This window comes from Bombina bombina, chromosome 1, assembly GCF_027579735.1.
Source record: "Bombina bombina isolate aBomBom1 chromosome 1, aBomBom1.pri, whole genome shotgun sequence".
NCBI classification, from domain to species: domain Eukaryota; kingdom Metazoa; phylum Chordata; class Amphibia; order Anura; family Bombinatoridae; genus Bombina; species Bombina bombina.
Genome location: NC_069499.1, coordinates 1,024,213,066 through 1,024,231,160, shown reverse-complemented (window position 1 = coordinate 1,024,231,160; position 18,095 = coordinate 1,024,213,066). Strand labels below are relative to the sequence as shown.

At 38.1% G+C, this 18,095-nt stretch overlaps 2 protein-coding genes across 2 annotated transcripts in view; one reads left to right on the top strand and one right to left on the bottom strand.

The window, feature by feature from the left end:
- The window catches only part of RPRD1B (regulation of nuclear pre-mRNA domain containing 1B), a 461,056-nt gene that overhangs the window by 11,046 nt on the left and 431,915 nt on the right, over window positions 1-18,095 (bottom strand). The window lies entirely within an intron of this gene.
- Window positions 1-18,095, top strand: part of TGM2 (transglutaminase 2) — a 107,167-nt gene that overhangs the window by 60,497 nt on the left and 28,575 nt on the right. Inside the window, 6 exon segments of the mRNA XM_053718387.1 lie at window positions 1,076-1,204; window positions 1,444-1,621; window positions 2,428-2,563; window positions 13,429-13,532; window positions 14,544-14,783; window positions 17,266-17,553. Coding sequence (XP_053574362.1) covers window positions 1,076-1,204; window positions 1,444-1,621; window positions 2,428-2,563; window positions 13,429-13,532; window positions 14,544-14,783; window positions 17,266-17,553 — 1,075 coding nt within the window.

Sequence of the window (18,095 nt, the reverse complement as noted above, 5' to 3'; positions counted from 1 at the left end):
TTATTATTTTGAAACTGCAATTCAGTCTTCAAAGAAAAGGTTATAAATATCATTATCAAAGCAGTCATCTTTTGGTAGGCAGACTAACATTCTATCATCCTAACATTAGTTCAACCACCTCTAGAATGAGATACTAACATAAACGTTGGGAAATCTGGTTTGAGATATAAACTTCAGTTCAACCACCTCTGGAATGAGATTAACATTAGTGCTGTCACCTAAAATTTGATACTGAACTAGATCTTTAAACTTTTAGAAGACTGAGGACCCTCACTGCATTCAGTAATGGGAAGGTTTACTATAGCAAAGGGGCATCCCTACACACAATGACACACACACAGATATATATGCTATATATGCTAGACAAATGCTGCAATAAAGTTCATAATGTCTTTCGGTATGGATCTAGCTTCTCCAGTCCGGAGGGGAAGGGTTAAGTGCAACCACAAATTAAGCCATTGTTTAGACTATTTGAAAACAAAGCTTTAAGCACTGCCATGTATCACCATGCTAACCCTCTGCTTTTTATAAAGCCGCATTATATTCTAAGTTTATAACTCCTAGACACACAATCCTTTTTTTATTGAATACAATGAAGGTCATCCATAATAGGCTTATAAGCCGCTAGGCCACACACTAGTGGGCTTTATTGAATATTGCTCAGTGACATTAGTACAGTTAACTTTGGTGTGCGTTCAAAAAATGAGTGCAGCCATCTTTGGGTCGTAGTGGTTACATTACTGTATCAACCCCTACAGTGGGATCCTAACATTCTGGTAGTCATTATTAAAGGTGGGATCAGGGTATAAGCTTGGTTGCAAACCTGACAAACATCCAGGCACCTTTTGTGAAACTGATATTAATGCAGCCACCAATGTTGTGGAACCAGAAAATACTCCAGAATAGTGCAAAATAGTGCAGACACTAAGCCGGGCTCATAAGGTAAGTGCAACCATCTTTGTCATACCATCCTTATCTTAAAGCTGCTTTCTTTGGAGGGGATACAATGTTAGTACACTAACCTCATGGAATATTTCTTTAAAACACTCCTAATGCTTACACTCTTTCCTTACAGTTTGAAGATGGCATTGTGCAATCCTGTCTCCAGCTTTTAGACACCAGTCCAAAGTTCCAAAAGGACTCCATCAGGGACTGTTCTCGTCGAAATGACCCTGTTTATATCTGTCGTGTAGTGAGTGCCATGGTATGTTTGAATACGGTAAACCATTAAACATGCCTGTGACATTAGTATGCTCTGGTCATTGGAAGGCCTGATTACTTTTTCATTAGTGGAAACATTTGTGCTGGCCCTCTGTTAACATCTTATGCTGGAAATGGTTCTAGAATGTGATTTCTCTATACTGTCACTCAGCCAGTGGTTACAAAATGAAACTATTTAATTTCTGTATGTTACTGTATCTAAGGGTTCCCCTTCATATTTAGGTGAACTGCAATGATGACAGTGGAGTGTTATATGGTCGTTGGGACAACCAGTATAATGATGGAATCAGCCCTATGTTCTGGATCGGCAGTGTTGACATTCTGCGGCGCTGGAAGAAGTATGGCTGCCAAGCTGTGCGATATGGACAGTGCTGGGTTTTTGCTGCTGTGGCCTGTACAGGTGTGAGACATGTCAAGGGTCAACACATATCTTAATCATTATATTGTTTTTAATGATCATTTATTTATATAGCATCAAGAAATCTATCAGTGTTAACAGCGATCATAAAAATGAGCAAGAAATGAATGATATATGTCTTGAAAGTCTTGAATATAAACATAGTCTAGAGAAGTTTGAGGAACCCTAGACTGTCAAGATACTGAGGATATTCCTCCCTTAGCTTAGATGTTTAATTAGTGCCATGGTTCTTTTAAATACTAGCAAAAATACCATGAAGTCTTTGGAAATGTGAGCAATTGCCCCATTGCCAACATAGGAAGTAAATCATATGAGAGAATTTCTGTATCATAACATATTGTAATCTAGACACTTCATGTATCCAGCACATTATGCTCTGTGAATACTTAAAAAACATAAATTAATAAAATAAAAAGAAGAAAACGATCCCTGGGACCACTAATTTGGTGTGTGTGAGGCATAGAAGACTCACATATAAATAAAAGTGTGTGTAGCTTTAACCATATGGCTGCAGAACTAAAGGATGTGAGACAGTGTTAAATGTGTGAATTTTTCTTGGGAACAATTGCACATTGGAAAGATTGAGGAAAAGACCGCAAATCCCAGCTATGTGGTGTTTTTGAAGGACGGCATTCTAAGAAGGCTCTCTCAACAGTAGATGATGATTTCATCATATAAAAAGTTAACATAATTAATTTCCTTCCCGTCACCTGCTCCATAGATATTCCAGTATAATCATTATGTGAACTTGTTGTCCTATTTTTATGAGTGTCACTCTGTCCCTACAGTCTTGCGGTGCCTGGGCATTCCCTCTCGAGTCATCACTAACTACAACTCTGCTCATGATACGAACAGTAACCTGGTGATTGAACAGTATCTGGACGAACAAGGCAATAGACAGAGGAGGCAAAAAGATATTATCTGGTGAGAAACATAAAAAAGAAAAAAATATCAGTAAAACACTAAGTGGAGCGCTATTGATAGTGCAGCGTGCGCTATCCATATTGAGACCATGCGCTGAGGAGCGCACAATCTACTATTACATGTATATGGTAAAAAAAAATTTTTTACTAATGGATGTCATCGCCTGCAATAAAGCAGCTTAAAGCTCCGTAACACAGCCCCATTGATTCCTATGGGGAAACTACAATTATGTTTACACCTAACACCCTAACATGAACCCTAAACATCCCTAATCTTACACTTATTAATCCCTAATCTGCCGCCCCCAACATCGCAGCCACCTACATTATACTTATTAACCCCTAATCTGCTGCCCCCAACATCGCCGACACCTACATTATACTTTTTAACGCCTAATCTCCCGCACCCAATGTCGCTGCAACCTACCTACACTTATTAACCCCTAATCTGCCGCCCCTAACATCGCCGCCACCTACCAACATTTATTAACCACTAATCTGCCACCCCCAACGTCGCCGCCACTATACTAAAGTTATAAACCCCTTTATAAACCCCTAAACCTAAGTCTAACCCTAACACCCCCTAACTTAAATATAATTAAAAGAAATCTAAATAAAAATTACTGTCATTACCTAAATAATTCCTATTTAAAACTAAATACTTACCTGTAAAATAAACCCTAAGCTAGCTACAATATAACTAATAGTTACATTGTAGCTAGTTTAGGTTTTATTTTTATTTCACAGCTAAGTTTGTATTTATTTTAACTAGGTAGAATAGTTACTAAATAGTTATTAACTATTTACTAACTACCTAGTTAAAATAAATACAAATATACCTGTAAAATAAAAACTAACCTGTCTTACTCTAACACCTAACCTTACACTACAATTAAATAAATTAAATACAATTACCTAAATTACCACAAAAACCCCCCACTAAATTACACAAAATAAAAAAAGAAATTATCAGATATTTAAACTAATTACACCTAATCTAATAACCCTATCAAAATAAAAAAAGCCCCCACAAAAAAAAAACCCTAGCCTAAACTAAACTACCAATAGCCCTTTAAAGGGCCTTTTGCGGGGCATTGCCCCCCAAAAATCAACTCTTTTACCTGTAAAAAAAATACAAACACCCACCAACAGTAAAACCCACCACCCACACAACCAAACCCCCCAAATAAAAAACTACCTAAAAAAACCTAAGCTCCCCATTGCCCTGAAAAGGGCATTTGGATGGGCATTTAGCTCTTTTTCAATTGTCTAAACCCTAATCTAAAGCTAAAACCCACTAACTTAAAAACTTAAAAATAACACTAACCCCTGAAGATCCACTTACAGTTTTGAAGAGCCGACATCCATCCTCAACGAAGCCGGGAGAAGTCTTCATCCAAGCCGGCAGAAGTGGTCCTCCAGACGGGCAGAAGTCTTCATCCAGACGGCATCTTCTATCTTCATCCATCCAGCACGGAGCATCCTCTTCTTTCGACGACTAAACACGAATGAAGGTTCCTTTAAATTACGTCATCCAAGATGGCGTCCCTTTAATTCAGATTGGCTGATAGATAGCAATCAGCCAATAGGATTGAGCTTGCATTCTATTGGCTGATTGGAACAGCCAATAGAATGTGAGCTCAATCCTATTGGCTGATTGGATCAGCCAATAGAATTGAAACTCAATCCTATTGGCTGATTGCATCAGCCAATAGGATTTTTTCACCTTTACTTCCGATAGGCTGATAGAATTCTATCAGCCAATCGGAATTAAAGGGACGCCATCTTGGATGACGTAATTTAAAGGAACCTTCATTTGTCTTTAGTCGTCGGAAGAAGAGGATGCTCTGCGCCGGATGTCTTGAAGATGGAGCTGCTCCGTGCTAGATGGATGAAGATAGAAGATGCCATCTGGATGAAGACTGCCATATACTCATATATTATTTGGAGAGTACTGCTAAGATTCTTATAAATATACTGACAGACTTCTGCCTGTCTGGAGGACCACTTTTGCCAGCTTGGATGAAGACTTCTCCCGGCTTCGTTGAGGACTTCTTGCCGCTTCGTTGAGGACTTCTTGCCGCTTCGCTGAGGACTTCTCCCGGCTTCGTTGAGGACTTCTTGCCGCTTCGCTGAGGACTTCTCCCGGCTTCGTTGAGGATGGATGTCGGCTCTTCAAAACTGTAAGTGGATCTTCAGGGGTTAGTGTTAGGTTTTTTAAGGGTTTATTGGTTGGGTTTTAGTTTTAGATTAGGGTTTGGGCAATTGAAAAAGAGCTAAATGCCCTTTTAAGGGCAATGCCCATACGAATGCCCTTTTCAGGGCAATGGGGAGCTTAGGTATTTTTAGTTAGGTTTTTATTTGGGGGGTTTGGTTGTGTGGGTGGTGGGTTTTACTGTTGGGGGGGTGTTTGTATTTTTTTTACAGGTAAAAAAGATGATTTATTTGGGGCAATGCCCTGCAAAAGGCCCTTGTAAGGGCTATTGGTAGTTTATTGTAGGCTAGGGTGTTTTTTCATTTTGGGGGGCTTTTTTATTTTGAAAGGGCTATTAGATTAGGTGTAATTAATTTAAATATCTGATAATTTATTTTTTTATTTTGTGTAATTTAGTGTTTGTTTGTTTTTGGTAATTTAGATAATTGTATTTAATTAATTTAATTTATTTAATTGTAGTGTAAGGTTGGGTTTTATTGTAAGACAGGTTAGGTTTTATTTTACAGGTAAATTTGTATTTATTTTAACTAGGTAGTTAGTAAATAGTTAATAACTATTTAGTAACTATTCTACCTAGTTAAAATAAATACAAACTTGCCTGTAAAATAAAAATAAACCGTAAGCTAAATACAATGTAACTATTAGTTATATTGTAGCTAGCTTAGAGTTTATTTTATAGGTAAGTATTTAGTTTTAAATAGGAATTATTTAGTTATTAATAGTAGGTTTTATTTAGATTTATTTTAATTATATTTAAGTTAGGGGGTGTTAGGGTTAGGGTTAGACTTAGGTTTAGGGGTTAATAACTTAGTTTAGTGGCGGCGACGTTGGGGTCGGCAGATTAGGGGTTAATAATATTTAAATACTGTTTGCGATTCAGGAGTGTGGCGGTTTAGGGGTTAATATGTTTATTCTAGTGGCGGCAATGTCGGGAGCGGCAGATTAGGGGTTAATAATTTTATTTTAGTGTTTGCGATGCGGGAGGGCCTCGGTTTAGGGGTTAATAGGTACTTTTTAGCACTTTAGTTATGAGTTTTATGCTACAGCTTTGTAGCGTAAAACTCATAACTACTGACTTTAGAATGCGTTCCGAATCTTGCGGGATAGGCTGTACCGCTCACTTTTTGGCTTAAAAAAAAAAGCTTGTAATACCGGCACAATGGAAGTCCCATTGAAAAAAAGACTTTACGCAAATTGCCTAAAATTTACTTAAATTACCTAAATTACCACAAAAAAAACCAAAAACACTAAATTACACAAAATAAAAAAAGAAATGATCAGATATTTAAACTAATTACACCTAATTTAATAACCCTATCAAAATAAAAAAGCCCCCCCAAAATAAAAAAAAAACCCTAGCCTAAACTACCAATAGCCATTAAAAGGGCCTTTGCGGGGCATTGCCCCCAAAAAATCAACTCTTTTACCTGTAAAAAAAAAATACAAACACCACCCAACAGTAAAACCCACCACCCACACAACCAAACCCCCCAAATAAAAAACTAACTAAAAAAACCTAAGCTCCCCATTGCCCTGAAAAGGGCATTTGGATGGGCATTGCCCTTAAAAGGGCATTTAGCTCTTTTTCAATTGCCCAAACCCTAATCTAAAGCTAATACCCACCCAATAAACCCTTAAAAAAAACTAACACTAACCCCTGAAGATCCACTTACAGTTTTGAAGAGCCGACATCCATCCTCAACGAAGCCAGGAGAAGTCTTCATCCAAGCCGGCAGAAGTGGTCCTCCAGACGGGCAGAAGTCTTCATCCAGACGGCATCTTCTATCTTCATCCATCCAGCACGGAGCATCCTCTTCTTTCGACGTCTAAAGATGAATGAAGGTTCCTTTAAATTACGTCATCCAAGATGGCGTCCCTTTAATTCCGATTGGCTGATAGATAGCAATCAGCCAATAGGATTGAGCTTGCATTCTATTGGCTGATTGGATCAGCCAATATAATTGAAACTCAATCTTATTGGCTGATTGCATCAGCCAATAGGATTTTTTCACCTTTAATTCCGATAGGCTGATAGAATTCTATCAGCCAATTGGAATTAAAGGGACGCCATCTTGGATGATGTAATTTAAAGGAACCTTCATTTGTCTTTAGTCGTCGGAAGAAGAGGATGCTCTGCGCCGGATGGATGAAGATAGAAGATGCCGTCTGGATGAAGACTGCCATATACTCATATTATTTGGAGAGTACTGCTAAGATTCTTATAAATATACTGACAGACTTCTGCCTGTCTGGAGGACCACTTCTGCCGGCTTGGATGAAGACTTCTCCCGGCTTCATTGAGGACTTCTTGCCGCTTCGTTGAGGACTTCTTGCCGCTTCGCTGAGGACTTCTCCCGGCTTCGTTGAGGATGGATGTCGGCTCTTCAAAACTGTAAGTGGATCTTCAGGGGTTAGTGTTAGGTTTTTTTAAGGGTTTATTAGGTGGGTTTTAGTTTTAGATTAGGGTTTGGGCAATTGAAAAAGAGCTAAATGCCCTTTTAAGGGCAATGCCCATCCAAATGCCCTTTTCAGGGCAATGGGGAGCTTAGGTATTTTTAGTTAGGTTTTTATTTGGGGGGTTTGGTTGTGTGGTTGGTGGGTTTTACTGTTGGGGGGGTGTTTGTATTTTTTTTACAGGTAAAAGAGATGATTTATTTGGGGCAATGCCCCGCAAAAGGCCCTTGTAAGGGCTATTGGTAGTTTATTGTAGGCTAGGGTGTTTTTTTATTTTGGGGGGGCTTTTTTTATTTTGAAAGGGCTATTAGATTAGGTGTAATTAATTTAAATATCTGATAATTTTTTATTTTGTGTAATTTAGTGGTTTTTTTTGGTAATTTAGGTAATTTTATTTAATTAATGTAATTTATTTAATTGTAGTGTAAGGTTAGGTTTTATTGTAAAACAGATTTTATTTTACAGGTAAATATGTATTTATTTTAACTAGGTAGTTAGTAAATAGTTAACTATTTAGTAACTATTCTACCTAGTTAAAATAAATACAAACTTGCCTGTGAAATACAAATAAACCGTAAGCTAAATACAATGTAACTATTAGTTATATTGTAGCTAGCTTAGGGTTTATTTTATAGGTAAGTATTTAGTTTTAAATAGGAATTATTTAGTTATTAATAGTAGGTTTTATTTAGATTTATTTTAATTATATTTAAGTTAGGGGGTGTTAGGTTTAGGGTTAGACTTAGGTTTAGGGTTAATAACTTTAGTTTAGTGGCGGCGATGTCGGAAGCGGCAGATTAGGGGTTAATAATTTTATTTTAGTGTTTGCGATGCGGGAGGGCCTCGGTTTAGGGGTTAATAGGTACTTTTTAGCACTTTAGTTATGGGTTTTATGCTACAGCTTTGTAGCGTAAAACTCATAACTACTGACTTTAGAATGCGTTCCGAATCTTGCGGGATAGGCTGTACCGCTCACTTTTTGGCCTAAAAAAAAAAGCTTGTAATACCGGCGCAATGGAAGTCCCATTGAAAAAAAGACTTTACGCAAATTGCGTAAGTTAATTTGCGTTAAGGCCAACAAAGTTTGCGGTACAGCTGTACCTACAAGACTCGTAATAGCAGCGGTAGTGAAAAAGCAGTGTTATAACCCATAACGCTGCTTTTGTACTCATAACGCAAAACTCGTAATCTAGCCGAAGGTTTACTAATCAGATGATTATTTCACCTGTGCTCTGGTTCAGATATCCTCAAAATGTGACCCGTTAGGGAGGTCTGTTGAAAAACAGTGATTTATATTAAAGGGACACTGAACCCAAATTTTTTCTTTCGTGATTCAGATAGAGCATGCAATTTTAAGCAACTTTCTAATTTACTCCTATTATCAATCGCCTAGATTTAGAGTTTTGTCGGTAAAGACCCGCGTAGCTAACGCAGCTTTTTTTCCCAACGCACCCTTAAGACAACGCTGGTATTTAGAGTTGTCTGAGGGGCTGCATTAGGCTCCAAAATGAGAGCGTTGAGCATAATTTACCGCCACTTACACCCTCAATACCAGCGTTGCTTACGGTAGCGGTAAGCTGACAAAACGTGCTCGTGTACGATTCCCCCATAGGAAACAATTGGGCAGTTTGGGATGAAAAAAAAACTAACACCTGCAAAAAAGCAGCGTTAAGCTCCCAACGCAGCCCCATTGTTTCCTATGGGGAAACACTTTCTAAGTCTGCACCTAACACCCTAACATGAACCCCGAGTCTAAACAGCCCTAACCTTACACTTATTAACCCCTAATCTGCCGCCCCTGCTATCGCTGACACCTGCATTATATTATTAACCCCTAATCTGCCGCTCCGTACACCGCCGCAACCTACATTATACCTATGTACCCCTAATCTGCTGCCCCTAACACCGCCGACCCCTATATTATATTTATTAACCCCTAATCTGCCCCCCCCAACGTCGCCGCCACCTTACCTACACTTATTAACCCCTAATCTGCCGACCGGACCTCGCCGCCACTATAATAAATGTATTAACCCCTAAACCGCTGCACTCCCGCCTCGCAAACCCTATAATAAATAGTATTAACCCCTAATCTGCCCTCCCTAACATCGCCGCCACCTAACTTCAAGTATTAACCCCTAATCTGCCGACCGGACCTCGCCGCTACTCTAATAAATGTATTAAACCCTAAAGCTAAATCTAACCCTAACACCCCCCTAAATTAAATATAATTTTAATCTAACAAAATAATTTAAATCTTATTAACTAAAGTATTCCTATTTAAAACTTAATACTTACCTGTAAAATAAACCCTAATATAGCTACAATATAACGAATAATTATATTGTAGCTATTTTAGGATTTATATTTATTTTACAGGCAACTTTGTATTTATTTTAACTAGGTACAATAGCTATTAAATAGTTATTTACTATTTAATAGCTACCTAGTTAAAATAATTACAAAGTTACCTGTAAAATAAATCCTAACCTAAGTTACAATTAAACCTAACACTACACTATCAATAAATTAATTAAATAAATTACCTACAATTAAATAAACTAAACTAAGTTACAAAAAAAAACAAACACTAAATTACAAAAAATAAAAAAAAGATTACAAGAATATGAGGCTAAGTACACCTACTCTAAGCCCCCTAATAAAATAAAAAGCCCCCCAAAATAATAAAGGTCCCTACCCTATTCTAAATTAAAAAGTAAACGGCTCTTTTACCAGCCCTTAAAAGGGCTTTTTGCGGGGCATGCCCCAAAGTAATCAGCTCTTTTGCCTGTAAAAAAAAAATACAATACCACCCCCAACATTACAACCCACCACCCACATACCCCTACTCTAACCCAAACCCCCCTTAAATAAACCTAACACTACCCTCCTGAAGATCTCCCTACATTGAACTTGAATCTGATTGGCTGATTCAATCAGCCAATCAGATTTTTCCTACCTTAATTCCGATTTGCTGATAGAATCCTATCAGCCAATCAGAATTCGAGGGACGCCATCTTGGATGACGTCATTTAAAGGAACCGTCATTCGTTGTCTAGTCATCGGGGAAGAAGGATGTTCCGCGCCGGAGGTCTTGAAGATGGAGCCGCTCCTCGTCGGATGGATGAAGATAGAAGATGCCGCTTGGATGAAGATGTCTGCCGGTCTGGATGTCCTCTTCTGCCCCATCGGATGAAGACTTCGGCCCGGCTGGGTGAACACGACTCAAGGTAGGGAGATCTTCAGGGGGGTAGTGTTAGGTTTATTTAAGGGGGGTTTGGGTTAGAGTAGGGGTATGTGGGTGGTGGGTTGTAATGTTGGGGGTGGTATTGTGTTTTTTATTACAGGCAAAAGAGCTGATTACTTTGGGGCATGCCCCGCAAAAAGCCCTTTTAAGGGCTGGTAAAAGAGCCGTTTACTTTTTAATTTAGAATAGGGTAGGGACCTTTATTATTTTGGGGGGCTTTTTTATTTTATTGGGGGGCTTAGAGTAGGTGTAATTAGCCTAATATTCTTGTAATCTTTTTTTATTTTTTGTAATTTAGTTTAGTTTATTTAATTGTATGTAATTGTAGGTAATTTATTTAATTAATTTATTGACAGTGTAGTGTTAGGTTTAATTGTAACTTAGGTTAGGATTTATTTTACAGGTAATTTTGTAATTATTTTAACTAGGTAGCTATTAAATAGTTAATAACTGTTTAATAGCTATTGTACCAAGTTAAAATATATACAAAGTTGCCTATAAAATAAATATAAATCCTAAAATAGCTACAATATAATAATTCGTTATATTGTAGCTATATTAGGGTTTATTTTACAGGTAAGTATTTAGTTTTAAATAGGAATACTTTAGTTAATAAGATTTAATTTATTTCGTTAGATTAAAATTATATTTAATTTAGGGGGGTGTTAGGGTTAGGGTTAGACTTAGCTTTAGGGGTTAATACATTTATTAGAGTAGCGGCGAGGGCTGGTCGGCAGATTAGGGGTTAATACTTGAAGTTAGGTGGCGGCGATGTTAGGGAGGGTAGATTAGGGGTTAATACAATTTATTATAGTGTTTGTGAGGCGGGAATGCGGCGGTTTAGGGGTTAATACATTTATTATAGTGGCGGCAAGTTCCGGTCGGCAGATTAGGGTTTAATAAGTGTAGTTAGGTAGCGGTGATGTTGTGGGGGGCAGATTAGGGGTTAATAAATATTATGTAGGTGTCGGCAATGTTAGGGGCAGCAGATTAGGGGTTCATAGGGATAATGTAGGTGGCGGCAGTGTGCGGTCGGCAGATTAGGGGTTAAAAAATTTTATTATAGTGGCGGCGATGTGGGGGGACCTCGGTTTAGGGGTACATAGGTAGTTTATGGGTGTTAGTGTACTTTAGAGCACAGTAGTTAAGAGCTTTATAAACCGGCGTTAGCCCAGAAAGCTCTTAACTACTGACTTTTTTTTGCGGCTGGAGTCTTGTCGGTAGAGGGTCTACTGCTCACTTCAGCCAAGACTCTAAATACCGGCATTAGGAAGATCCCATTGAAAAGATAGGATACGCAATTGGCGTAAGGGGATCTGCGGTATGGAAAAGTCGCGGCTTGAAAGTGAGTGTTAGACCCTTTCCTGCCTGACTCTAAATACCAGCTGGCGGCCAAAAGCAGCATTAGGACCCCTTAACACTGCTTTTGACGGCTAACGCAGAACTCTAAATCTAGGCGAATGTTTCTTCGTTCTCTTGCTATCTTTATTTGAAAAATAAGTCATCTAAGCTTTTTTCTTTGTTCAGAACTCTGGACAGCAGTTTTTGATTGGTGGATGAATTTATCCACCAATCAGCAAAGCCAACCTAGGTTGTTCACCAAAAATGGGTCGGCATCTAAACTTACATTCTTGCATTTCAAATAAAGATACCAAGAGAATAAAGAAAATTTGATAATAGGAGTAAATTAGAAAGTTGCTTAAAATTGCATGCTCTATCTGAATCACGAAAGAAAAAATTTAGGTTCAGTGTCCCTTTAATTTAAAACATAGCTTAAAGATAAATGAAACCCACATTTGTTTCTTTTATGACTCAGATAGAGCATGACATTTTAAACCACTTTCTTATTTACTTCTATAAACAATTTTCTTTGTTCACTTTGTATCTTTTGTTGAAAAGCAAGGCGGTAAGCTCAGGAGCATGCATATGTTTGGAGCACTTTACTGCAACAGTTTTGCAAAAATGTTATCCATTTGCAAGAGTACTTTCCTGCCGTGTAGTTTTGCAGACACCTATCTAGGTATCCATGGTAATGAAGCAACTTTCATACAAGTAAATTGGGAAAAATAAATTAATCTGTATGCTCTGTCTGAATCACACAAGATAATGTTTGGATTTCATGTCCCTTTAAGACTTTTTGTTTTCTTCTTATTTTTTTTTTTTTTTAAACAAACCTTAAGCTTAGCGCAGCTTCTTGTTAGAGCACAAGGGAAAGCCAGAGCTGAGTTGTTAAGCTTACAGGAATCTGTTAGGTGAGGGTGCTATCCAACCTCCAGATGTTAGCACGCCCAAGACTTTTCCCAACTTGTAATGTAGAATTAAAAATGGGAGCGCTATGGATTGAGCTCTAATGATGTCAGCACGCCATAGCGCTCCCATTTTTATGCTGCACTTGTGATCTATGCTACAAAGAAGCAGCCATTGTCATAATCAGCTCTGATCACTTCTGACAATATTGCAGTCCGTGCATAGAGCATCTGAAATTCTTTAGCCTGTCTAAGTTATGTCTGCTATAATTCTAGAACATCTACATTTACAATGATCAGATTGTAACTAGCATTTTTGTAGCATCTTCACAGACCTAAATGGAACAAGCATTAAAGTGAATGTAAAGTTGAATGAATGAGTGCCCGGTTTCTAAAAATACTATTAAAAACAGGGGCACTTTCATTCATTAAACTTTACATTGCAGTGTTCTTTTTAAATAGCTTTTTCTTTAGCAAACCTTGAAAAGACAAATGAAAATGGGACTGAATTGGCACAAGCATAAGGCTATCCTACAAATTAGATAAGTTTATACTGTTAGGTAATATCAGGCAGACTTGCTGGGCCTATGACTCTTATCTGCCGTCAATATCTATGTTTCTATGTAATGCTGTGAATTGTAAAATAGCCCACAGTGTGTTCTAACCTCTAAACATCTATCTTCTGTTGTTGTGTTGTATTATAGGAATTTCCACTGCTGGGTGGAATCGTGGATGAAACGCCCAGATCTGGGTGATGCTTACAATGGATGGCAGGCTGTTGACCCAACTCCACAGGAGAAGAGTGAAGGTACTCTAATAAGAGTTGTATGTCCTGTCTGGGTTTTGATATATAATCTACTTTGAAAATTCAGTATTTGATTATGTGAAGGAGTTACCGCTGTCGCTTAAAGGGACAGTAAACACCTTGTAATTAAAAGGTATTTTTGTTGTGTTGCTATAGAATAGCATATCAACCAAGTCTAAATGTTTTTCAAACAAAATATCATATTTTTTTACTGCAATTGTTTTTCAATAGTCAAACCCATCATTTGCCAGTCTGGGCTTTGGTCCATTGTCATCATTTTTGTATAAAGTGCATTGTTTTGTAGTTCTTATCAGTTAAAGTCAGTTAGGGAAAGATATGTAGCAGTATTTACCCTGAGAAGTCAGCAGGGTGAGTTTCAAGGTCTGAAAATTATAAAAAATGCTCAATTCTCACAGGCCCATTTATCAAGCTCCGTATGGAGCTTGAAGGGCCGTGTTTCTGGCGAGTCTTCAGACTCGCCAGAAACACAACTTATGAAGCAGCGGTCAAAAGACCGCTGCTCCATAACCCTGTCCGCCTGCTCTGAACAGGCGGACAGGAATCGCCAGACATCAACCCGATCGAATACGATCGGGTTGATTGACAGCTCCCTGCTGGCGGCCGATTGGCCGCGAGTCAGCAGGGGGCGGCGTTGCACCAGCAGCTCTTGTGAGCTGCTGGTGCAATGTTAAATGCGGAGAGCGTATTGCTCTCCGCATTTAGCGAGGTCTTGCGGACCTGATCCGCAGTGTCGGATCAGGTCCGCAAGACCTTTGATAAATGGGCCTGCTAGAGTTAAATTACATGAAAAGGGAGTAAAATGAATAATGAACGTATATAGCATACATATTTAAACCTGTTATATATAAATCTCAAGGTGTTTACTGTTCCTTTAAATCATTGTAAGTGAGGTTTGTTGTCACTGCCCCATTTTTGAAATTGTGATTTGATTTCAGAACTGTTATTATGACTTATTTTCTCTTGTGGAGGTGACTTTGTTTTCTGTGGTTGCAGGAACATATTGCTGTGGACCAGCCCCTGTAACCGCTGTTAAAGAAGGAGACCTGGATCTAAAGTATGATGTACAGTTCCTCTTTGCTGAAGTGAATGCTGATGTGATATATTACATAGAACAGAAAGATGGGACCACTAAGCAAACTGTCTTCACCAACCAAGTTGGGCAGAAGATCAGCACCAAGGCAGTGGGAAAGGACAGCCGGGAAGATATCACACACAACTACAAATACCCTGAGGGTAGGGGCCACAGAATAGGGTCAGACAATGGTTATAGTCATTGAAACACATCTCTTTTTATTGAAAATGTTTGTGACTAAGAATGTGCACTAGGATTTAAAGGGATGCTAAACCCAATTTTTTTATTTCATGATTCAGATAGAGCATGCAATTTTAAGCAACTTTCTATTTTACTCCTATTATCAATTTTTCTTCATTCTCTTGCTATCTTTTGGCTAGATTACAAGCTTTGCGTTACGGTTTTAACACTGAAAAAATGGCAATTTCAGCATAAAAACAGCAACGCAGCCATTATGAGTTGTGTCGGTATAGCTATACCGCAAATATTTTAGCCTGTAACGCAACGTCCATCCTGCATTTAAAAAAATTACGTTTTTGTGTGGGATTTCCATAGCGCCAGTATTACAGGTTGTGCGGTGAGACTAAAATGCTTGCATTACATCCTATACCGTCATGATCCATACCGCCATCTGAGAGCAGTAGTTATGGATTTTGTGTAACAAAAATGTTTCACAAAACTCATAACTAAACTGTTACAAAGTACACTAACTCCCATAAACTACCTATTAACCCTTAAGCCGCCTCCCTCCCGCATCGCAAACACTATTTAAAACTTATTAACCCCTAATCTGCCGCCCACCCACAACCCCACCACTATAATAACGTTATTAACCCCTATTCCGCCGCTCCCCGACATCGCTGCCACTAACTAAACCTATTAACCCCTAGACCGCCAGCCCCCCACATCGCCATTAATAATTAAACTATTACCCCTAAACCTAACAACCCCCTAACTTTAAATTAAGATGACAATATCCCTATCTTAAAATAAATAAAAGCTTACCTGTGAAATTAAAAAAAAAACTGTTTAAACAAACAATTAACCTAACATAACTATTATACTAAACTATTATACTAAAATTAAAATAACTACCAATTAAAAAAACTAAATTACACATTAAAAGAAACCTAACACTACTAAAAAAATTTAAGTCTAAAATTACAAAAAGAAAACAAAGTAAATTACGAAATGATAAAAACTAAAAACAATTACACCTAATCTAATAGCCCTATAAAAAATAAAAAAAACTAGCCTACAATAAACTACCAATAGCCCTTAAAAGGGCCTTTTGTAAGGCATTGCCCTAAAATAATCAGCACTTTTACCTGGAAAAAATACAAAGACCCCCCCAACAGTAAAACCCACCAACCAACCCCCCAAAATAAAAAACCTAAACAAAAACCTAATAGTTATTTTAGGTTAATTGTTAGTTTAGTTTTTATTTATTTTAACATAGGGATATTGTAATTTTAATATAAAGTTAGGGGATTGTTAGGTTTAGTGGTTAATAGTTTAATTTAGTTTTTTGCAATGTGGGGGCTGGCGGTTTAGGGGTTAATAGGTTTATTTAGTAGTGGTGATGTGGGAGGCCAGAGGTTTAGGGGTTAATACATTTATTATAGTGGCGGCGTTGTTGGGGAGCAGCGGAATAGGGGTTAATAACTTTTTTTAGTGGCGGCAATGTTGAGGAGCGGCAGAATAAGGGTTAATAACTTATATTAGTGGCAGTGATGTCGGGGAGCGGCGGAATAGGGTTTATATCTTTTTTTTAGTGGCTGCAATGTCAGGAGTGGTAGATTGGGGTTAATAACTTTATTTTGGTGTCGGCGATGTCGGGGGCGGCAGATTAGGGTTGTTAAGACTTGGGGTTTATGTTAGAGTGTTAGGTTTAAACATAACTTTCTTTTCCCCATAGACATCAATGGGGTTGCGTTACGGCGATTGCCATTCCGCGCTTCAGGTGTTAATTTTTTTCTAACACTCTCTTCCCATTGATGTCTATGGGGGAAAGCGTGCATGAGCATGTCAAAGCAGCCCTTGGCTTTTGTACGGTATGGAGCTTATCGCCACCATATCACACGCACAAGGAGGCTTTTCAGAAACTCGTAATGGCAGCGCTATGGAGGGTGAAATAACGCAACTTTTGTTGCATTCGTTTTGCACCCTCTATAGCGCAAACTCGTAATCTAGGCGTTTATTTGAAAAGCAGGAATCTAATCTTAAGAGCCGGACCATTTTTGGTTCAGAATCCTGGGTAGCACTTGCTGTTTGGTGGCTACATTTAGACACCAATCAGCAAGCGCTACCCAGGTGCTGAACCAAAATGGGCCGGTTCCTAAGTTTACATTCTTGCCTTTTAAAATAAAGATACCACGAGAACGTAGAAAATTTGATAATAGCAGTAAATTAGAAAGATGCTTAAAATTGCTGTTCTATCTGAATCATGAAAGGAAAAAAATTGGGTTTAGCATCCCTTTAAATCCTAGTGTTTTAATTGTCTTGTTGTTTCTAATACATTTCTTCCTACAGCCATATTGGGCTCGCCAGGTAGCCATCTTAAATTTTATAATCAAGCAGCAAGCTTATGATCAAATTTATTTCTAACAAATTCACACCCACATTCCTTGTTTTTCCTGCCAGGCTCTGAAGATGAACGACGAGTCTTTGAAAAAGCCAAACAGCAGACTGGGATATCGGATCCAGAGAAGCAAGAAAAGCCCCCCTCAGGTGTCAGTATCAAAATTAAGGTTTCAGAAGGGATGAACATTGGCTGCGATTTTGATGTGTTTGCTGTTATCTACAATAACACTGAAGAGGAGAAAGATTGTCGGCTGATGTTTTGTGCACGTACAGCTAGTTATACTGGAGAAGTGGGACCAGAATGTGGGAGGAAGGACCTTCTAAATGTCAAACTGCCAGCACAGGAAGGTACAGTATATACACAACTTATATCTATGCACTTAGGCAAGGGAAGGCAACATCAGTCCTCAAGTGCTCTAATATATATTCTGTGGAAACATGATGCCCAAAAAATAGTGGGGCAAACAGTGGTGCTGTATTTTATTTATGGGTGGAAGGAATGTAATGGATTTATGGACTTTATGGGCTTCATAAGATCCTATATTGCATGACCATTTTTTATGGACCCCAATATCTTGTACTGTTTTCCGTCTTTCCTGTAAACATATGTGAATTATTTTGTTTGTATCAGGCAAATTAATATATAGTGATGAGATACCCTGAGGGATTATCTGTGTGTTATGTAGATACTTATAAACAAATCTGATATATAAATCATTCTTATGACAAATGCATTCACATAACAGATTAGTATATAACAAAAAAGTGATGAGATGCTATGAGTAGATTCAGATCAAACTGTGGTGAGTGATATCATTGCAATCATATTCATGATATCTCCTATAAGTATTTATTTTTAGATATAGCCAGATAGATGCAAACAATTATTA